Below are 23,501 nucleotides of genomic sequence, written 5' to 3' on the forward strand. Positions count from 1 at the left end.
GGGTAGGGTGACCAGATAGCAAGTATGAAAAATCAGGACCGGGGTGGGGAGTAATAGGAGCCTATATAAGAAAAATCAGGACTGGCCCTATAAAATCAGAAAATCTGGTCACCCTAATACAGGGTTGCAGTTTGATTCAATGGCTCTCACCATCCCCACTCAAAATTGTTCCAGCACACTCGGGATAGCTCGCCAAAGCAGGGTTGGGTATGCTCTTAGGTCTGGGCTGAGCACCGCGAGAGAAGAGAGCTGCCGTGCATGAGGCTGAGGCCTGGCCCTGCAGCCTCCTGCAGGAGCTGTTCATGCAGCTGAATGTGTGAGGGAGCACAACGGAAACAGGGAATGGAACATGGTTGCAAGGAAAATACACCCATTCTATGTTCCTACACCTCTCTTATGCTATCACACTGCTGATCAACAGTAGATGCCCCATGAGGTACTTTAATTATGCAAGAAAACACTGATCTTGAAGACATCAGCATGTGACATGTCTATATATAATGATACTAGACCTAGTCCATCCATTGATAGAAATTATACCATTCCTAAAGCTAGTTTTCAGAGTCTGGCTGTTTTACATATATGGGATGGATATGGCAGGTCTGCTGATAGGTTACTGTGAAATAATCAAAATAGTTGTAAAGCATGCAGAATAGTAGAAGCTGTTACTGCAGAAATGTCAAAAGAGAAAGAACCAAAATGGTAGGCTTTCAACCACTGCCTCACCTATGCAAAGTATATTCTCCACAATTGTGCTAACTCTCCATTTCTGAAATGAAAGAAATTACTGGGGATACATGAACTGAAACCAAGTTTGCAAATCAGCTTTTCAGTAATGAATGTGACATCACTGGATTATTCCAATATTCAATGTATTACTTACAGCCCCAGCTCCTGGAGGCATGTGACTATATGCTTTCATTTTTTATAAAATAGTCATCTTCTGTCCCTCATGCTTGCATAGGAAAGCTTGAAAACATGATAGGGTCTTTGTTGTCTCAGATATCAACCTTATTAAGGACAAAAGAGATACGAGAGGGACCAGAAGGTGTGAGGATGTCGACGACAGGGTCAGATTCCTCCACGACCTCCCCAAACTGTTTGCTCAGGTTCTGGGCAGCACGACATAGGAGCTGCTGGAGGGCCCTGTTGTCATCCAGACCTGGGGCCGTCGACGTCTCTGTCACTGCTTCATCTGGGGAGGATGAGGAGGAGAGGCCTACTCACTCCCTTCAGTGCCCCGTGGGTCTTGCCGCACGTGTTATTCTGAAGCTTGTGGTGCCAGGGCCACTGGAGGTGGAAATATTGGTGCCGAGGCAGGCAGTGCCGAAGTTGTTGGTTCCAGCAGTGCTGATATTGTCAACGCCGGTAGCACCAATGCTGCAGCCACCAGCAGTACTGCTGATGGGCGGGTTGGTGCCGGAGCTGTAGGAGACAACAGCGGTGTCGGCGGTGCTTCTGTTGGCCATGCCGCTGCTGGTGGAGCTGGCGGTGCCTGTGGGGGATGAAGGACACTGATGCAGACCTGGACCTTGGGCCCTGGACCTCTCCCTGGTGATATACCCAAGATGTCCAAAAGGGCCTGTCATAAACAGATAGTAGGAGTTAATAGAACAGAAGTACTTTATATCTCTTTTGCCTGTAAAGGGTTAACAAAATCAGTGAGCCTGGCTGTCACCTGACCAGAGGACCAATCAGGGGACAGGATACTTTCAAATCTAGAGGGAGGGAAGTTTTTGTGTGTGCTGTTAGTGTTTGGTTGTTCTCTCAGGGTTCTGAGAGTGACCAGAGGTGCAACCAGGTTTCTCTCCAGTCTCCCTGATACAGGTTCTTATAGATTGAAAATAGTAAGTACTAGGTGATAAAGAAAACAAACATAAGCTTAACTCGCCTTATTTGCAAATGTGTATTTGGCTGGGAGGAGTTCAAATGTGATTTGGCTGGAAGGAGTATTTTGCTAAAGGGATTTTAATTAGTACTTGTATAGTTAGGTTGGGAGGGTATTCCCAGTGTCTATAGCTGAAAGGCCCTGTAACATATTCCATCTTAAATTTACAAACATAATTTTTACTATTTTTTCTTTCTTTAATTAAAAGCTTTTATTGTTTACTCTGGTGAGACCCCAGGGGACGGGGTCTTGATTCACCAGGGACTTGGTGGGGAGAGAGGAGAGAAGGGGGAGAGAAAAGTTAATTTCTCTCTGTGTTAGGATTACTTTCTCTCTCAGGGAGAGTCTGGGAGGGGGAGAGAGAAGGAGGGGGGAAGGTGAATTTTCCTCTCTGTTTAAAGATTCAAGGAGTTTGAATCACAGTAATCTTCCAGGGTAACCCAGGGAGGGGAAGCCTGGGAGAGGCAACCATGGGGGAAAGCGTTTTCTTTCCTTGTGTTAAGATCCAGAGGGTCTGGGTCTTGGGGGTCCCCGGGCAAGGTTTTGGGGGGTCCAGAGTGTACCAGGCACTGGAATTCCTGGTTGGTGGCAGCGCTACAGGTACTAAGCTGGTAATTGAGCTTAGAGGAATTCATGCTGGTACCCCATCTTTTGGACGCTAAGGTTCAGAGTGGGGAATTATATCATGACAGGGCCACTGCGTGGAAGGTTGCAACTGAGGAGGCCACAGTGCTGAGTAGGGCTGGTGTTGCAGCGGGATCTGGACCTCCTGCTCCTATCTGAATGATAGGATTCTGCCTCTGACTCTGTGGTCTCCAAGTAGGACCATGGAGGAGCAATACTCTGGGCTGCCAGAGAGCAGTGCTGAGTGGTCGGGGACCGGTGCGACTCCCCTGCATGGGTAGGCCGTGCCAGGGTGAGATGCGCCAGAGATGGTGATCTGCGTGCCATCACTGCTGATTTGATTGGAACTGGGGCCAGGCAGTCACCGGTGACTTGTCTCTCCTTTGTGGGGAGGACGGCGCTATGAGGAGTATAATGTCCCTGGCTGCCTTGAATGCCTCCATCATTGAGGGGAGCTGGAAGTGATCACCTTGGAGCACCGGTTGAGAGTTCAGACTTGACTGAACCCCAGGCAGGAAACAACAAGGCCCTAGAAGGCTGGAGAGATGAGGTGGCTGGCTTGAGATGTGGTTCGATGCCATAGGTCTCTTCAAAGGGGGAAGAGTGACTCCTATCCATCCTTTTCTTCTTTTGTGGCACTGGGGATTGAGAACGGTGCCGCACCAAAGGGGGTTTCTTATGTGCAGAGCCCTGGCGGTGCTGGGAGTCAAGTCCTTGCTCGGCTACCGAAGCACTGCAGACTGATGAGGAAGTGCTTGGCGTGGGTTCTGCAGACCCAGCGAAGACTGAAGAGGACACTGCCAAGCACTTGCAAATTGGAATACCTGAATTTAAGCCTGTTCTATAAATTAGTTTTATTTCACGCCAGGTGCTATTTTGTAGCAGTCTATGTGTGGGCATAAAATTGGATTATTAATCTTTTTAGGATTTTTGTTTTCTCTAAAATACCAGGAATGTTTGTTTTAAAGGAAGAATGGTTCTGTGCTTATGGCATTGGACTAGGACTCAGAAACAGAGTTCTTATCCTGAGTGTGTTGTAAATGGTGTCACTTTATCATTATCTCCACTTTCCAGATAAATAGCGCTCTACTGATTGAATTTACTGTAAGAACTACCTGTTGCTGAGTTGGTGGCTATGGAGCAATTGTGACATTCTGTGGTCAACTTGGTGAAGAATTTTATAGTATGTTTGAGATGAGGTGGGGGAGGGATAGCTCAGTGGTTTGAGCATTGGCCTGCTAAACCCAAGTTTGTGAGTTCAGCCCTTGAGGGGGCCACTTAGGGATCTGGGGCAAAAATCAGTACTTGGTCCTGCTAGTGAAGGCAGGGGGCTGGACTCAATGACCTTTCAAGGTCCCTTCCAGTTCTAGGAGATTGGTATGGCTCCAGTTTGGAACAAATCCAACAATATGTTAAGTGTAAGTACTGCAGTAGCAAGGATTATTGCAGCCAAAGCTGCAGTATGGTCTTGGGTGCGAAGGAAAGCTTTCTATCCCTTATATAGTGGTAAGAGCCAAAAAGATAAACTTAATGTGTGGGACTGCATTTGGCTCAGAGAGAAGAAATGCTGGAAAGTTGAACCGTCACAAGGAGGATATACAGTGAAAAAGATAGATAGATCATACTAGCTAAAACAAAATATTTACAAGAATCCAGTAAAATCAACAAAAGAAAAACTGGGACAATTGGCATTGAAAAGCTATTCCCATAATTTTTTTTTAAACAAGTTAGTTACACATATTTGTGAAACCTGACACGCTGAACCATTTTTTGTTTCTTTCTGTAACTAGCATCAATGGACTATTGTTTAAAATAAACATTCAATAATTTAGCACACATAGATTTTGACCTATGTCCACAAAGAAAGATGAGTCCAGGAGTGGGAAGCGTTAAGCAGAAGCATTTTTAAAAAGGCAATTGGAAGAAAGTAATTTCTGAAAAAAGGATCGTTTCTTTCGTAAATGACAAACATTCCAGACGGAAAAAAAACACACACTTCGGAGCAGCACATTAGCAGTATCAGCTGGATTTTGTGTGTTCCAACTTTGCATTCTGCATATGTAATTTTAAAATCCCTTTGCATACCTTTGGTAACTATGCAAAGATTTCTGACAAATTTAGCAAATACCATTCATTTCTATTTATATGTGAAGTTTGAAATAGCAGCTGTTTGAATTGGTGTAATCAAGTAATCTACCCCCTGTCATAAACCTAGTCCCAGATTTGGACCTTAGCGTCCAAAATATGGGAGTTAGCATGAAAACCTCCAAGCTTAGTTACCAGCTTGGACCTGGTAAAGCTGCCACCACCCAAAAAATTAGAGTGTTTTGGGGCACTCTGGTCCCCACAAAAACCTTCCCTGGGGACCCCAAGACCCAAATCCCTTGAGTCTCACAACAAAGGGAAATAAACCTTTTCCCTTCCCCCCTCCAGGTGTTCCTGGAGAGATACACAGAAGCAAACTCCGTGAATCTAAACAGAGGGAGTCCACCCTCTCTATTTCCAGTCCTGGAAACACAAGCACTTCCCTCTTCACCCAGAGGGAATGCAAAGTCAGGCTAGTAAATCTAACACACACAGATTTCCCCCTGACTTCTTCCTCCCACCAATTCCCTGGTGAGCTGCAGACTCAATTCCCTGGAGTTCCCCACTAAAGAAAAACTCCAACAGGTCTTAAAAGAAAGCTTTATATAAAAAGAAAGAAAAATACATAAAAATGGTCTCTCTGTATTAAGGTGACAAATACAGGGTCATTTGCTTAAAAGAATATTGAATAAACAGCCTTATTCAAAAAGAATACAATTCAAAGCACTCCAGCAACTATAGACATGTAAATACAAAACAACAAACCATCTTTGTACTCACAACTTGGAAACAGAAGATTAGAAAACAGGAAATAGAAAAATTCACTTCTCATAGCCGAGAGAGTACAGGCAGAAGACCCAAGAACAAAGGACTCACACACAAAAAACCCTCCACCCAGATTTGAAAAAGTCTTGTTTCCTGATTGGTCCTCTGGTCAGGTGTTTCAGATTACTTCTTTCCAGGTGTAAGAGACATTAACCCTTAGCTATCTGTTTATGACACCCCCAGGTTGGTATTTTCAGCATTTGCACTTGAAAATGAATGAATATATTTCCTCAAGTTCCCCTCCACTCCTTGAATGCCATTTCTGCTTCCTCACCACCTTTCGTTTTCCAAGAGACATGATACCTACAAAAGCACTGCCAGCTGATAGGAGCTAGACAAGTGATCATTTATAACTACTGCATTCTATACAAAATATGCTCATTTTCCTTGTTACCACATGCCCCCTTCCTCCACCGACACACCTGTTTTGTCTACCTATTGAAATTTGTAAAATAAAGAGGCAAGAGTGTTAGCTCTCTAGGGGGTAAGAAGTGTCTTTTTACTTTGTTTCTACAGTGCCCAGTGCAGTGAAGCCTCAATCCCTGATAGGACTATTTATTTCTAATGTAAATAATCACATCGTTTACAGTATCAAATCCATAATTCTGGACATGTCTCCCTCACACACAAAATATCATTCATATAAACTTTTAAAATATGCTTTTAAAATTTAGATCTGGCATTTAGGAATGAAACCATTTTTTTCCAAATACTTTTAAATAAAATTGATTATTTACCAATTTCCACTTCCTGCTTGTGTAAGCAGTGGGGGGAGGGGGAGAGGGAGGCTTCATGATCTTATCAGCAGAAGAGTGCAGGCAGTGTCCCAGTGAAGAGGACAGGGCACCACCCTGTAAAATACCCTTTACAGATCTAAGTCAAGTCTCCCAATTTGACTGAGTGTCTCTTGATTTTTGGCACCATCTGTTGGACTCCTGAGCAGCTGCTTCATTCTTTCAATTATGAAATCTGTGAACCTCAAGGAAAGGCACATTAGGCAGTCTCTCTATAATTGGCTTCTTCCAGGTAAGGTCTCTATGGATAAAGCACTGGAGGATTAGCCATATAAATACCAACATAGGAAGGCTCTACCAGTAGGTGTCTAGATCACAGCCACCAAGCTGCTGCAGCTACCACACATGAAAGAAATGTGACATAGGCCTGGTCTACACTACGCGTTTAAACCGAATTTAGTAGCGTTAAACCGAAATAACCCTGCACCCGTCCACACAACGAGGCCCTTTATATCGATATAAAGGGCTCTTTAAACCGGTTTCTGTACTCCTCCCCGGCGAGAGGAGTAGCACTGAAATCGGTATTGCCATGTCGGATTAGGGTTAGTGTGGCCGCAAATCAACAGTATTGGCCTCTGGGCGATATCCCACAGTGCACCATTGTGACCGCTCTGGAAAGCCATCTGAACTCGGATGCACTGGCCAGGTAAACAGGAAAAGCCCCGCGAACTTTTGAATTTCATTTCCCGTTTGGCCAGCGTGGAGAGCTCACCAGCACAGGTGACCACACAGAGCTCATCAGCACAGGTAACAATGAAGTCTTCTGAGAATCGAAAAAGAGCTCCAGCATGGACCGCACAGGAGGTACTGGATCTGATCGCTCTATGGGGAGAGGATTCCGTGCTAACAGAACTCCGTTCCAAAAGACGAAATAAAAAAACATTTGAAAAAATTTCCAAGGCCATGATGCAGAGAGGCCACACCAGGGACTCAGTACAGTGCCGTGTGAAAGTTAAGCTCAGACAAGCCTACCAGAAAACCAAAAAAGCAAACGGAAAGTCTGAGGCAGGGCCAAAAACATGCCGCTTCTACGCTGAGCTGCATGCAATTCTAGGGGGGTCCACCACCACTACCCCACCCCTGTCCGTGGATTCCGAGGTGGGGGTGGTAATCTCAGCCATATTTGAGGATTCTGCGGACAGGGAAGATGAGGATGAGCTTGCAGAGAGCACACAGCACTCCGTTCTCCCCAACAGCCAGGAGTTTTTTCTCACTCTGACAGAATTACCCTCCCAGCCCTCCCAAGCCACTATCCCACACAATGAAGCCATGGAAGGGACCTCTGGTGAGTGTACTTGTGTAAATATAAAACATGGTTTAAAAGCAAGTGTTTTTAATGATTAATTTGCCCTGAGGACTTGGGATGCATTCACGGCCAGTACAGTTACTGGAAAAGTCTGTTAACATGTCTGGAGATAGAGTGGAAATCCTCCAGAGACATCTCCATGAAGCTCTCCTAGAGGTACTCCAAAAGCCTTTGCAGAAGGTTTCTGGGCAGGGCAGCCTTATTCCATCCTCCATGGTAGGACACTTGACCACGCCATGCATGTAGCAAGTAATCTGGTATCATTGCATGACAAAGCCTAGCTGCGTATGGTCCCAGTGTTTGCTGGCATTGAAGCATCATCTGTTCTTTATCTCGCTGTGTTATCCTCAGGAGAGTGATATCGTTCATAGTAACCTGGTTGAAATTCCAGAATTAAATTAAGGGGATAGAGATGGCCATTCCTACTGGGTTGTTTGCCTGTTGCTTAAAAGAAATCCTTCCTTGCAGGTAGCCAAGCAGGGGGGAGCGGGTGATTGGCGCTGAGCTTTTTAGTGTTTGGGTAGCAGGGATCTTCCCTGCAACCAGCCACGCAGTATGGGGAGGGTGGCTAGCAGCGATCTTCCATGATACCAGGCACGTGGTGGGAGAAGGGGTAAAGCGATCATCCCAGAGAATTGGATGGGGAGGTGGTTTCTGCTGCTGCAGGTTAACAGAAAAGCAGCAGCACTGAACAGGCTTTGCTTGCTGTTTGGTAAAGGAGGGCGCTGGATATAAGAAGGCTGCAGAAGACAATGGCTTACCGTGGCCGCATGCAAGCCGAATTCTGCTGCCCGGACCTGCGTCTGTGAAATCTCTAACACCAGAGCCGCAGGCACTCAATATTAAGATGCAAAATGCGACCTTGTAGTCAAATCACATGTGCTATGTAAGGTGAATAGTATTGTTCACTGTGAAAGAGTATAACCATTGTTCTGTAAAATGTATCTTTTTAAATACTCCTCTCCCTTTTTTCCCCTCCCTCATGCAGCTGCAAATTTTTCAAGCCTCCCTACTCCATCCCAAAGGCTATCTCAGATAAGGCGGTGGAAAAAAAGACATGAGACGAAATGTTCTCAGAAATCATGGAAGTGACCCGCAATGAAAGAGCTCATCTGAACAAGTGGAAGGACATGGTATCAAATTACAGGAAAGATGCCAGTGAACATGAGGACAGGAGGGACGCTCGAGATGAGAGGTGTAGGCAGGAAGATCAGCGGTGGCAGGATGCAACTCTGGGGCTGCTGCGTGATCAAACTGACATGCTCCAGCATCTGGTGGAGCTCCAGGACAGCAGCAGGATCAGAGTGCCGCTGCAGCTCCTGTATAACCACCCTCACCATGTTCCGCATCCTCCTCACTCAGCTGTGTAAGAACACATGGAGGGAGGCTCCGTGCACCCGCCCACTCACCCCCGTGGACAGTCCAACCAAAAGGCTCTCATTATTATGACATTTTTTTAAGTGGCCTTTTCCTTCTCTCCTATCCTCCTCCCAAACCACACCTGGGCTACCTTGTCAGTTCTCTGCCTCTTTTTATAATGAATTAATAAAGAATACATGATTTTTAAATGATAGTGACTTTATTTCCTTAAGCAAGCTGTAATCTAAGGAGCAGGATGGGTTGCTTACAGGGAATGAGTCAATCAAAGGTGGGGGAGGTTCATCAAGGGGAAACAAACAGCAGTCACACCATACCCTGGCTCGTGATGAAACTCGTTTTCAAAGCTTCTCTGATGCGCACCACTTCCTGGTGTGCTCTTCTAATCACCCTGGTGTCTGGCTGTGCGTAATCAGCGGCCAGGTGATTTGCCTCAGCCTCCCATCCCACCATAAAGGTCTCCCGCTTACTCTCACAGAGATTATTGCTGTGTGCTGCACAGCAAGCAACGGGGACATAGGTTTGGCTGAGGTCTGAGTGAGTCACTAATGTGCGCCAGTGCACCTTTAAACGGCCAAATGCACATTCTATCACCATCCTGCACTTGCTCAGCCTGGGGTTGAACAGCTCCTGCCTACTGTCCAGGCTGCCTGTATATGGCTTCATGAGCCATGGCATCAAGGGGTAGGCTGGGTCCCCCAGGCATTTCAACATCCCCAACTGTTATTTTCTGGTCTGGGAATTAATTCCCTTGCTGCAGCTGTTTAAACAGAGTAGTGTTCCTGAAGATGTGAGCGTCATGAACCCTTCTGGCCATCCCATGTGGATGTTGGTGAAACATCCCTTGTGATCCACCAGTGCTTGCAGCACCATTGAAAAGTACCCCTTCTGGTTTACGTTCTGGGTGCCCTGGTGCCAAGATAGGGATATGGGTTCTATCTATCGCCCCACCACGCAGTTAGGGAATCCCACTGCAGCAAAGCCATCCACTATGACCTGCACGTTTCCCAGTCACAACCTTTCGTAGCAGCAGCTTAATGATTGCTTTGGCTACTTGCATCACAGCAGCCCCCACAGTAGATTTTTCCACTCCAAACTGATTCCCAACTGTCTGGTAGCTGTCTGGTGTTGCAAGCTTCAAGAGAGCTATTGCCTCTCGCTTCTCAACTGTGAGGGCTGCTCTCATCTTGGTATTCTGGCGTTTCAGGGTAGAGGAAAGCAAGTCACAAAGTTCCATGGAAGTGCCCTTACGCATGCGAAAGTTTCACAGCCACTTGGAATTGTCCCAAACCTGCAAAACTATGTGGTCCCACCAGCCTGTGCTTGTTTCCCGGTCCCAAAATCGACATTCAATGGCTAGAACCTGCCCCATTACCAGCAGGATCTCCAAAGTGCAGGGGCCCGAGGTTTGAGAGAATTCTGTGTCTATGTCCTCACCACTCTTGTTGCCGCTCCACCGTAGCCGCTGCCTCCTCGCCTGGTTTTGCAGGTCCTGGTTCAGCATGGATTGCACATGAATGCGCGAGGTGTTTACAAAAGTCCATGATTGCTGTCTTGAGCTCAGCAGGGTCCATGCTTGCTGTGCTATGGCCTTTGCACAGTTCACCCAGGAAAAAAGGCACGAAATGGTTGTCTGCTGCTTTCATGGAGGGAGGGGTGATGCTGTACCCAGAACCACCCGCGACAAATGTTTTTTGCCCCATCAGGCACTGGGATCTCAACCCAGCATTCCAATGGGTGGAGGAGACTGCGGGAACTATGGGATAGCTACCCACAGTGCAACGCTCTGGAAATTGACGCCAGCCTCGGTACATGGACACACACTGCCGAATTAATGTGCTTAGTGTGGCCGCATGCACTCGACTTTATACAATCTGTTTTAAAAAACCGGTTTCTGCAAAATTGGTATAATCCCGTAGTGTAGACATACCCATAGAAGAGCCAAACCAGGAGAATAGGCATTTGATTGTGTAAGCTAGAGAAAGAGAAAAAGCCATGCACATATACAGAGCCTGAGGAGTGGGGAAGAGAGCCAGAAAACAGCCAATGTCAGGTGCTCAAGACTCTTGACCAGCAGTTCTTGGGAAACAGTGACTGTGGTTGGGGTGGCTTTCTCGAGCCAACTCTTTAGTAGCAGTGGCAGCAACAGATTCTTCTCCTACAGTACAGTCACATGCTGGAAAAGCAGCCAGGGACCAAGAAAACATTGCTGTTTCTGGATAAAACAACAGCATAGTGAAGGCAGCTCAAGATAAAAGTCCTTCCTTCACCACTCATTGTTTCTTTAGGACCACAGTCTTCCAAGCAACACTATTGCATAGCTTCCTCCAACCCCTGAAGAAAATAGGTAGGTTTTGAATTCTCCACCAAAATTAATTGATGGGGCTCTGCTACCCCTTGTTCTCACTCCCCAGCTGGCCTATTAAAAAAGAAGCAGACAGGAATTTTGACTGACTTGTTAGGAGTTAGGCTAGCAACTGGAACACTGCTCAGCTGCCTGCTGGTTTCTACCAGTGAAGTCTTCAGCTTGGAAGCCTCCTGCTTACATCCAGAAGCGGGGACAGAGGCAAGAGAAAACAGCAAAAATCAGTTTAAAACCTACTTTAAAACCCTCTTGTGAGAGACTTTTATTGATATAACAAATAAGAAACACCTGAATTAAGTTTGGGGTTCCCTGTATTAAAAATGCAATTGTGTACACATTGCTGTGGAATTGTATTAAACGTCACTCGGAGACTGACCAATGCAATCTCTGGAAAGAATCAGGAATGTCAAAGGACTTTTTAGGACAATGTGTGTTGAAGTGGATTTCCTAGGAAATACTTGGGGTTTGGAATGCAATGATCTAGCTCTGAGTCCATCCTTTTGAAACTGTGACTTGAGAAAAACCCATTGTCTACTGATTACCTTTTCCTGGAAAACTCCAGATCAAAGACCCCTGAACTGTATAAAGAACGGACTAAAAACTTTTTTTTTGGGGGGGTGCGGTGGGGGGGGGGGACAGGGACGGGACAGAGAAGCCTGCTTAGTTGGGAATAACACAGTGAAGGCAGGGGACTGTTCAGCCTGGAAATACCTTGGTCAGAAGTGAGTGAGTGAGTGAGTGAGTGAGTGAGCGAGCGAGCGAGATCTCCATCCAAGAGAGGCAACAGCCTGGGAAACAGGAAGCCTGAGAGTGGATACTCTTGCTGGACCATTAGGGGAAAAATACAGGTGCAATTTGCCCCAAACTGAGACCATGATAAAGGCCTGATTTAAAAAAAATAATTGGGGAAGAGGTGTTAAAACAAGTTGGGTTTGGATGAAATGTTCTTTTCAAGAAAACTGCTTTGATGGATCTAGTTATATTATTTCTGTGGTGATGTACTTCTACCTAAAAATGGCCAGAATAGATGTATAAGGGAAATTTAATTAATTTACTCTTACCTGCAAATTCCAGATTGTGTATGGACATTTTTAAATGCAAACATTGTATCTGTATATATGTATTGTCCTTTTATGAATTTGCTTTTCAAATCTGTACTACAGAAAAAAATTCTCAGTGCAGTTGTGTAATAAAAAAAATGTTAATTTGCTGCCTTCTTGAAGTATAATTTGTTAAATGCTTGAATACGAGATATTAAGTTGATTCAGTATTAAGCACTGAGTACACTGACACTTAAACTGGGGAAACAAAAAATTCTAATCAAATTTTTTTTTTTTTGAAACTAGGAAAAGAAAAGCATAATGAAAATATTCCAAAGGAAACAAAGCTAAGCTCAGTTTTATTCTTCAAAACTTACTCTGAACTAATATGCTAAACAAACAGCAAGAAATGTAGTCAATGCTAACGGTATTAGCTGACGCACAAATTATTGTACCAAATGTATTACAGTACAATATTAACAGAACTATTTACATGCATATTTACAACATGTGTTTTTTACTTACTTCTTGGGAAGTTGGAAGCATATGCATTTTGAGTTTGGTAATGGGTTCTACTTCATCTATCCAATACCAAATAGCATGAACCACTACAACTGAATTATAGGCAATAAGAAGAATGGTCTTTGGGTATTTCAGAAAAACTACAAAAATTAGATGAGACAAGCAGCAGTTGACTTTAGAATTTGTTAATACATCTGAAATGTAAAAATTGATACAAACCAAACTATGGAATGAACACAATAAATTGCATAAATTAGAGGACTAAGGAGTGTCCTGGGGCTCTCTCAGAAGGGTAGACATGTTAATCACATTCAAGAATACATAGATTCAAAGCTGCACACGTTGTAAAGCCTGGGCTAAAACCTAGTTAGATTAATGTTTTCTTGTAGAAGAATGCAAAATATTTAGCAGAAGCTTCTGCTTGTAAATAGACAAGTGTTCTTAAAGCACCTGGCTTCCAAAGCAGTGCTTGCGTATTAATGATGTCACATATTAAAAATGTTTATTCCAGAAAAGAACCTCAAATACCACCACACACATTGGGAAAAAAACAACTAGCTTTTTTCATGATTGTGATACACATTTAAAAAAAATAAAAAAAATCTACCCATCTGTAGTTGAGTTTCCTAACCTAAAAATATGTAATACCAGAAAACTCCTGTATGATAAAAAGGGTGTAAGGCAATCCTAGTGTATACTAAAATAAGTGAGCAATTTATTTTTAACTCAAGGTTTTCATTTCTTCCAAGAGAAATTTAGCATTTTAATGGGACAGTTCCAAGTTAGTAAAATTTTATTTCCATGTGATACTTTTCATAACAATTTTATTGCAGCCAAAACATTGTTCATTTAACTGTACATAAAATAAACTATGATATATACACAACATTTTAAGTTACAGGGCATAAGTTTACAATTTTTGGCAGATTCAGTTTAACAAAATGGAAATTGCATAACTTTAATACTCAGAGAAACTCAACAACCTTAATTTGGTATATATGTGACAAGTTCTCTTGGTTTTCTGTTTACTAATCATACCTAAACTGCTTTATTAAGCTAATATTGTGTATAACATCTCACTGTTTTCTCTTACGTTCTGATTCTAAGCAGAATTTTTCATATGCTTCTTCAATTTCTGGATCCATCTCATCATCGATGTCATCAAAGTACCTGCAACAAAAATTAAAAACAAACAAACAAAAAAAAAAAAACACAATTATACTGATACGCTATATTTGTACAGTTTTCTTTTAAGAAAAAAAGTATACAGAGAAACAGAAAACAGATTAAATTGCAAGGTATTCTTTGGAGAAAAACAACATATTTTCATAAATAATCGTCAATATACCACAACTCTAATTAAGGGTAAAGAAGTCAAGGTCACAGACAATACACTGCCATGTTGGGACAATGTTTGGTAACAAAGTGGAGAGCGACACATACTGTATAACCAAACTATTTCCTGCCGTATCTAGGATATCCTTGGAGATCTGACATGTCTGTTCAGTTTATGAGATTCAGTGGTGACACATCATAAAGTCATATGGTTACAGGCTCTGGCATAAAGCCTCTTAAAAAAAAAAAAAAAAAAAAAGCCTGCATTCTCCAATGGCCTTTGCATTGGACCAAATTACAACTTTATATTTGTCATTTCAGGACCTTTGAGTATTTAAACAGTGCAACTCCAACACTAGTATTTATTTTACAAGTAACCACCCAATAAGCCATTTTTATTTGTTTTATAGCTTTCTTATAAATAAGCTTGACAAAAACCTTTGAAATACAGAATGATTATTGATATATTCATGACCCAAAACAACTTTCCTGCATGAATTCAGTAATGCATACTTGCTGATCTATATGCATAACAAAATGACACATTCTGTCAACTTCCCAGCTCAAATACTGTATCCAATTAATTTGTCCCATTAGGAGTCTAGAAAGTGGATTATTAGGTCCTGTGTACTCAGATTCCACAGCTTCAAAAATTTGCTACTTAAACCAACTACTAATGCAAAATTGTTCAGTATAATTTAAGACCCTGGTCCTGCAACACAAACCATGCAGGTGGAGCTATGCACCCATTAAGGGTATGTCTACACAGCAAAGAAAAACCTGTGCCTGGTTGCTGCCAGCCGACACGGGCTCACAGGGCTCAGGCCGCAGGGCTATTTCATTGCTATGCAGACTTCTAGGCTTGGGGTGGAGACCAAGCTCTAGGTTTCTCCCACCCTTCAGGTCCTAGAGACCAAGCTCCAGCCGGAGCCCGGAAGCCTATACAGAAATGAACAGCTCGCAGCCCAAGCCCCATGAGCCTGAATCGGGTGGCACAGGCCAGGCATAGGTTTTTCTTTGCTATGTAAACATACCCTTAGAGCCCCACTGAGGTCAGTGGGCCTCAGTGAAGCACCAGCAATTTGCCATTGCAGTTCTCAATGCAGAATCAGGGTTTAAGCCAGGGGTCGGCAACCTCTGGCATGCGTCTTACCAGGGTAAGCACCCTGGTGGGCCGGCCCAGTTTACTTGCTGCGTCAGCAGGTTCAGCCGACTACAGCTCCCACTGGCCACAGTTCGCTGTCCCAGGCCAATGGGGGCAGCGGGAAGCCACGGCCAGCACATCCCTCACCCGTCCCACTTCCCGCCCCCATTGGGCTGGGACAGTGAACTACGGCCAGCGGGAGCAGTGGTCAGCTGAACCTGCTGACTTGGCAGATAAACTGGCCTGGCCCGCCAGGGTGCTTACCCTGGAGAGCTGCGTGCCAGAGGTTGCCAATCCCTGGTTTAAGCTGTCACTTCTAGCCTTTTGGGTTGTGAAAAATCCTTTAAAATGCAAACTGAATTGAAAGGAATGCAATGTTGTCTCCCTAAGCCTGCAGAGTCTGCAACAATGTATTTGAGACAGGTGAAAATCATTGAAATCAGTGGGTGAAGCCCTGAAACCTGATGACAGAGTCAAGTCTTAATTATTTCACTGCTTCTCATTGTAATAAAAACTTCCAGCAAGTGTCCATGTCTATCAGTTTCATTCAGTAGTGGTTACTGCTGTGAGGGCAGTGGAGTGGCTGGTTGCTGTTAAGTACTGGGATGTATCCCTTTTTTCTAGAAAGGAAGCACGGAGACTAATAACCAAACCCTACTCCCACACATCCCTGTGTTCCCAAAAGCCACAACTGTTATCTCATGAGTGGAAAAAGCCCCCAGCAACAGTGTAGTTATGCACTGTCATTAACATTTGTAGAAAACCCAAAGTGTAGTGATACCGTGAAATTCAGGGTTAAAATAAATTCAAGGGATATTGCACTGATTATTCCTTTTCAGGTTAAATTCAATAAAAAGCTTCTATTTTTAAAATTTACCTGAAGTTTACCACAGAATTTAGTGTCCAAGTGTTACAGAAACCAAAGCCAGCTGTGATACAGAACTGCAGCCCAACTTGTAGTACAGTACAAGAGGAGTTTGACCATTATTCATTGACATTATCTTTCTCAAACACCCACCATTTCCCCAAACAAATACTAATTAAACAACCTTATTCAGAAAAAAAAAAGTGTATAGAAGTTTGTCCATCTCAAACTGGTCTCCAATTTGCTGACATATGAAAGATTGCAACCTTAATTCAGTTGCCTTGTTTGTCTCTATTATGATAGCCTAATAATTACATGATCACATACTCTTTTTTCCACATGACCCTTGTCTCATTCAGTGTACAGGGTAGATTGTGCTCTGGGACTGAATCAAGGTTGTCTACTGATGGGGGCTACTGCCTTTAAGGTGTCTCTCACCTCATTCATTGCAGAAGCTGAAAGGTGTGTACTGACTGAGGCAACGGACTGCAGGAAGACAAAGGATAGTCTGTCTCCCTATTAAGGCATTTGAATGCTACCTTGGAGAATTAGATTCTCTCTCTGCCCCTACTACAGAGTTCCTATGTGAAGCAGGACAAGTCACTTAAACCAGATTTTTCACAAATGGCCACTAACTGTGTGTTCCTCATTTTCTGGGTGTCTGACCTGAGAGACTGTGGGGTTTGTTTTGTAGAAGTGCCAAGAACTCAAAGCTGAAACTGAAGTCAACGGGAGCTGTGCTCTGAACAAGTGAAGTACTATATCATGCTAAATACTCAGGCTGCGGGGTGGGTGGGGACAGAAAAGGGGGGAGAAAGAGGGAGAAATCAGGCCTAGGCATCTCATACTAGGCACCCAAAAGTTAGTGGACACTTCTGATCTTAGTCTTTCTATGCCTCAGTTCTCCATCTCTAAAACGGGGATAATACCAATACAACTCACAGGAGTGATGTGAAGACATATCTTTGTGAAGCATTCAGATATTATAGTCATAAGCACTGTATAAAAGTCAATGAGGAAGTTGGTAATTCTGTATGCAGAGCATAATTTGAACAGTATGCAGTTAATAAGGCATGCGGCTATGAGGATAAAATGAAATACTGAATGGTAGCTAATTCAGTTCATGTTGTTCAGCCTGTGCACTGAATGAGGCAGTGGTTCTGTGAGGAAAAAACAACCTGGGGTGATGTAATTAAAGACGATCATAATGCAGACATAGAAGGAGACCAAATAAGGTTGCACAGGAAACTAATTATGGCATTTCATAACTTTTGAGTGGTTCACTTTGGAACATTAATGTTCTATAGTTTTTAGTGTTTAATTATATGTAGTTTGCACAATGCAGCCAAGGTTACACTGCTGGGAAATCAGTATTTATTTCCACAACTCAGATGTTTAGCACTCCCCACTGTTTATTACCATAACCCTCAATACAATGCTTTGTATTTTGTGTAGCACCTGTGCTCTCAAAACTGCAACGCTCTATTCTGGGCATAAGACTATACTCTTCTATTTTTTGTAAAATTAGTTCTTGGATGGCTGAAACAATGCCAGACCTCCATTCCATCTACCTCTCCTCACCTCATCTTTCTCTCTCCTCCCTATTCATGCATGTCTTCTCCTATTTTATTACTGTTACTCCAACCCAAACATGTTATGTCTATGTAGTATTGTCTGGTCTTGCGGCTTTGACAAATTACATAAATCTTTTAGAGATCCCACGAAGCATGTGATTTTTGGAAACATATCCAAGCTGTAAGGCATGTACCTTTTTGAACTTTTCATTGTGCTTCTTTATGAAAAAAAAAAAAATCAATAAAAATTTAAACAAAAAAACTGAAATGCAACATATAGATATTTTTGAGCAAAAGTAGACTAAAACAAAACATACGGATCTCCAGCCCCTGATAAGTCTGTTCCATTTTCCTCATAATCTGGAAAGAAATCCTCTCTGTCAAGCAACTCTTGATATTTCTCTTGATAATCTACAAAAGAAAAAAAATTTAAGTTTATACATAGTCTACTTTTAACATATGATTGTTTCTCAGAGGTCTTGCAAAATTAGAAAATAATTTAAAATAGAGTAAGATTAGTCCAGCACCAGTAGCGTAGCAAGGGGGGGGAAATGGAGGAGCAGCTGCTCCCCCACCGAGCACAAGTGGTGCTTTAATTTTACTCACTCGGGAATGGGGAAAAAATAAAAAAGGTGCCACCCGCTGCGGCACTTTTACTGATGGGGCGGCATTCCGGGTCTTCGGCAATGGGACCTTCACTCGCTTCAGGCGTCTTCGGTGGCACTGAAGCTTCATTGCCGAAATGCCACCGAAGACCTGCGGAGCAAGTGAAGGTCACGTCGCTGAGGTGCCACCAAAGACCCAGAGCACTGCCCCTTCAATAAAAGCACCGCAGCGGGTGGCTCCTTTTTTTTCCCCCCGTTCCCCTTCTTCCCTCCTGGCTATGCCACTGTCCAGCACCCAATGATGCAGTATAAACATGGCCTTTTTATTAGACTCTATAAACAATGAGATATGTGTAACGCAGGGAAGTGATCTTCCTTTCTAATTTCAATGTTGCATGCAGTGTTGTCATTAATATCCTGGGACCTTCACAGCTATAACAAGGTGGATGAGGTAGTATCTTTCACTGGACCAACTTCTGTTGATGAGATGGATATGTTTTCGAGCTTACACAGAGCTCTTCTTCAGGCCCGGGAAATATACTCAGAATGCCATAGCTAAATACAAGATGGAACAGATTTGTTTAGCATAGCTGACACATATTTCAAGGGACCATTCAAGATGAAGTGGCCCATTAGCACCCCTCTAGTAATAGGGAGGAAAGGAAGGGAGGGGGGAAAGCAACTGAGGGGTTGTTAGTGGGTTATAGATTGTTGCAATAAACCATAAATCCAGTCTCTCTATACAGTCCATGATTTTTAAAATGTCTAGAAAAGTTATGAATTTAAGCTCGTCTTTTGTAAGTGTTCTGCAAGTTTCCTTTGATGAGGAGGATTGAAATAGTGATCCCTTTGTTGAAAAAAAAAAAAAAAAAAAGTGTTCACGCACAGGTGATAGGGTGTTTTTTGTCTTTTCATTTTCTTGTGAGAGTTCATTCAAGAGCATAATGACTGTCTGGTTTCACCCAAATAGTGGCTATTGGGGCATTTAGTGCAGTAGACCACATGTGATAGGCATGTGTGTCTCATGGATCAAGAAAGGGGTGTTATGGAGGGTGTTAATCATTGCAGCAGTAGTGATATGTCTGCAGGTTTTGCATTTATTGTTCTGGCAGGGTCTGGTGCTGCTTTGAGTTGGTGTGTCCTGGTTTGTAGCACCAGACTCTAAAAACCATGGACTAAACAGACACTGGATTTATGGCTTATTACTACAATCTATAGCACCCTCCCCCACCCCCAGATAGTCTCTGAAAGAGATATGAGCCAAAGTCATGTCTGCCCAAGCCTAATGGGCTCTTTTGACCTAGTTCAGCTCTTTTCAGGGTAAAATTCTCCCAAATGATAACAGATCATGTCACAGGAGAGAAGAATAAGGAGTGCACATAAAATACAAGATGTCTTTATTCCTTCTCCATTAGCTAGAAAACAGGAAAACAACAAAGCAGGATGAGCCAGCTATCCCCCCTTAGAGAGGGAGTGATGTAAGAAGAGCTTTGCTTTTTCTCGGGTCCCCATCTGTGGGCACACTGGAAGGAATCAAATCACTTGTTTGTGTTATCATCTTCACACTACTTGTCATTGAATCTGCATTAATTTCCATTATTTAAAAATCGTTTATACTTCGTGCCTATTTGGACAGGGCCTCCTAAACAGTCATTTTCCTAAGAAAAATATAGCTATACTAAGCTGGAGACATACCTGGGTCTGCTGCAGTGAAAGGAACACCCTCAGAGGTGTAAAATGTTGGTTCATTCTAAAATTGAAATGACACAGTAAATTATACACATATTTAATATAAACAGGATAATCACTTTGCCTTTACTACTTCCAGAACATCTATCAAGGTTAACAAAATTTCTGTGCATTTCTTTATGAATATACATCAACTTGAACATTTGAAGTTTCCGAGTATATTCATACCATAAAATAGTTGGGGTCATTTTCAGGTGTTGCTTCCCTATATGTTGAGGTTACATGAACTCTACCCCAGTTACTTGAGCGTAGTTCTACTAGTTTCAGTAGCATCTGTTTTACATCTCTGCAAATAGACAAAAAGCACCAAGGACTGGTTAAGTACTTTGTATTAAAATGTGAAAAAAAAAAAAACAAAAAAAACCCCAAGATTCTTTACAATCCAACGCCTCTAACACTGCATATGCTACTATTTAAGTCAAAGCCCCTTAAAATAATTTAAAGAGCATGCTTCACACATATTTATAGATAAAGGTAGGGGGAAGAGAAACAGTTGTTAAACCAGTAAGATATCAAAACCCTAGTAGTTACTAAACAAATCTACAGTAAAATGGTTTTAGGAAATCCAGCTATTTTGCCACCACAATTGATTTTGAATGAACACATATGTGAGCTAGTTTCTTACCATGGATGTAGTGAAGTAATTCTGATTGTATAACGTAATCAATTACGGGAAACACGTATGCAAGAGAATCACATTGAAATGTTAAATATAGCCCCCCAGGATATTACATCTTCCACTTATGTATGACTAAACAGTATACATAATATTAATACATTCAAATAATGTTTTACATCTTTACTCGCTTATGTGTTGCACAATACAATTACAAATGGCAAGTTCTCGCCCTATTTTAGCTAACACATCCACTTAGAATCAGTGCAATACGAAACAAACAACAAAAAACTATTACATTTATAAGCAACTATTTATAAAATTATTGGCTGTAGTGTGCTTGGGGAATGGGAAAGTATGACATGTCCAAACTGTCTTCATTCCATACAATCTGCCTCAGAAAAATCCTCCATATCTTTTGGCTCAGAATAATCTCAAAATCAAGATCTATTGACATAGTGCAGCCAAGAGGATCTGAGCACCAATCACTGCCAGGAGGCGCTGGAGACTGATTGGTCATGTGCTTCGAATGGAAACTGATTCCATGACCAGAGTAGCAATAAGATGGACACCTGAAGGCAAGCGAAAACGAGGCCGCCTGAAAACAACATGGTGAAGAGCTGTGGAAGCCAACCTGGAAAACCTGGGGCACAGCTAGGGAACCATTTAAAGACTTGCCAGAAACACACAGGAGTAGAGGAGCTTTGTCACCGCCCTAAACACCAGAGGTGTTATAGAAATATATTGTAAGACAATACAAGAACAGTCATCATCATCATCATGTTCCCATTACACCTCTTATGAGTAAGATGAAGATTTCCCAGATGTCTACTGTATGACTGTCTAGGTTTGAGGAATCTTTCCCAAAAAACTTTAGTTGTTTAACTCGATCATCATCATTTTGGACTTCTAGCTGAAAGTATTGCTTATAGTCCATTTTTTCCCTTACCTATTTTTGTGAAGGAAGATATTGTAGTTTAATCAATCAATGGCAATGAAATGTGTGCAAAGACAGAAAAAAAATTAAAAATGTCAGATTTCCAAGCTCACTTGTTCTAAAAAAAATAAAATTATTGATAAGCATATAGCATGATAAAATCATGAAAAGTAACAACTCTCAAATTATTTAAAGTTGAGTGTTAACGGTAAGCAAAATCCAAGATACTACAAAGGCTTTTTATTTCTGTAAAGTGGCTAAAGTTGGTGCAACAAGAACAAAACAATCCAATTATGTTCAGGAGGTCACAGTACTGGGTAATTGGAGGACATGGTTTTCTTTATAAAGTTACACTTTGAAGACAATAAATCTTTCAGATTTGTTTTGTTCCACGATTTATTTTGGATAAATTCTCTTTCCCCATCAGGGTCTGGATGCAGGGAGATGATTTTATAATACTTTCTCTCAACTAGATCTACAGAAGGCACAAGCTCAGGGATTTGATTTTTCCCCTCATAGTTAAAAAGATAATTGAAAATAGACAGTTCTTCCATGTCCAGTAAAATATCAAACCTGCAGCAAGACTGAATCAAGTAGAGTCTGTAACATTCTTTTTTATGTCAGCATTGCCATCTGTGATTTTATATCAAGATGACAATTTCACTAATTATTACCCCTCCCACTGAAAAGCCTGCATAAGAAAGCTGAGGGGGGGATGAAAACTCAACAATATTCACTTATCTGAATTTATCTTTGACTTTTTCCTCTGGTGAGAGGCTTTGGTTACCATGGCTTTTGGAGGCTGTAGGTCCTCCCATTCCCAGTGATCTTGGGGATCCATAAAAATCAATCTCCTTCCATGCAAAGCCAGAAGCTCTCAGGTGTAATACCTGCCACAGATGCTACTGAGGAGCAACAAGACTCCTGCAGGGACAACTACTGATCTACTGGCCTTCCTCCCTCTGACAGGAGACCTGCTGTAATTGTCTGGATCCCAATATGGCTGTGTAACAGCAGCCTTGGAAGGACTCAGAAGGATGGAATAAACTCCTGCCCAGATTTCTGTGTAGGAGTCCAGAAGCTGAAAGCAGTACAGTGACATTTACCTAGCCACTCCTCCATTGTTTCTCCAACCTCTAATCATATCCATAAGAGACAGAGAGTGTACTGTGGAGGCAGAATAATCATTGGGGGATGATCAGTGACACTGAATAAAGTCAATAAACCCTCATATTAGTGAAGTCAACCTCCCTCACAATGTCTTTAATCAACATGTTCTATGCAAGATACTCTAGCAGGAACAGTTTTGCCACTTATAGTTATAGCATCCAACATGTCATCTTAGAAAACTAATCTTAACTCTTCTGCACAGCACTTCATTTTGAAAGTGTTGTTGGTTCAAATTAATGAATATAATGAAGAGCTATATTAGCAGTAAAATATACAATATTCATGGTATTCTATAGTAACCATTGTATATGGTATATAAGTTTGCAAGGTGGTAAATTGTGAACAAAATCAAGAAATACCTTAACTGACAAAGTTTCTTCAACAAGTGCAATAATTATAAATGTCCACTATAGAAGTATAGCACTGAGAAGGTATTTTAACACCTAAGCTTAAAATCTTTATTAATTGCTTAAAATATCTGATTTATACATGTACAAAATTTCCTAATTCTTTAGAAACAGGATTGTTTGTATGGGAATGTTCTGGCATAAAGTATATTACCTCATGCCCCATAAGAACAAAGACCATTAAGGTTACTATAACTCTGAAAAGAATGCATTCTGCACATTGACATACTTACTATTTCTACTGTATTCAAATTCACATACAGCTCTGAAGAA

At 42.2% G+C, this 23,501-nt stretch overlaps 1 protein-coding gene across 3 annotated transcripts in view; it reads right to left on the bottom strand.

Annotated features, from left to right (window-relative positions):
- Positions 1–13,519: 13,519 nt before the first annotated feature.
- The window catches only part of PAIP1 (poly(A) binding protein interacting protein 1), a 37,726-nt gene continuing 27,744 nt past the window's right edge, over positions 13,520–23,501 (bottom strand). For all 3 annotated transcript variants that reach the window (XM_050947041.1, XM_050947039.1, XM_050947040.1), the window contains 4 exons: positions 20,267–20,384; positions 20,045–20,099; positions 18,062–18,155; positions 13,520–13,996 (listed from right to left, as the gene is read on the bottom strand). In XM_050947041.1, coding sequence (XP_050802998.1) covers positions 13,903–13,996; positions 18,062–18,155; positions 20,045–20,099; positions 20,267–20,384 — 361 coding nt within the window. In that variant the 3' untranslated portion in view covers positions 13,520–13,902. The remainder of the gene's footprint in view (positions 13,997–18,061; positions 18,156–20,044; positions 20,100–20,266; positions 20,385–23,501) is intronic.

Source organism: Gopherus flavomarginatus, chromosome 3 (assembly GCF_025201925.1).
Source record: "Gopherus flavomarginatus isolate rGopFla2 chromosome 3, rGopFla2.mat.asm, whole genome shotgun sequence".
Classification (NCBI taxonomy): domain Eukaryota; kingdom Metazoa; phylum Chordata; order Testudines; family Testudinidae; genus Gopherus; species Gopherus flavomarginatus.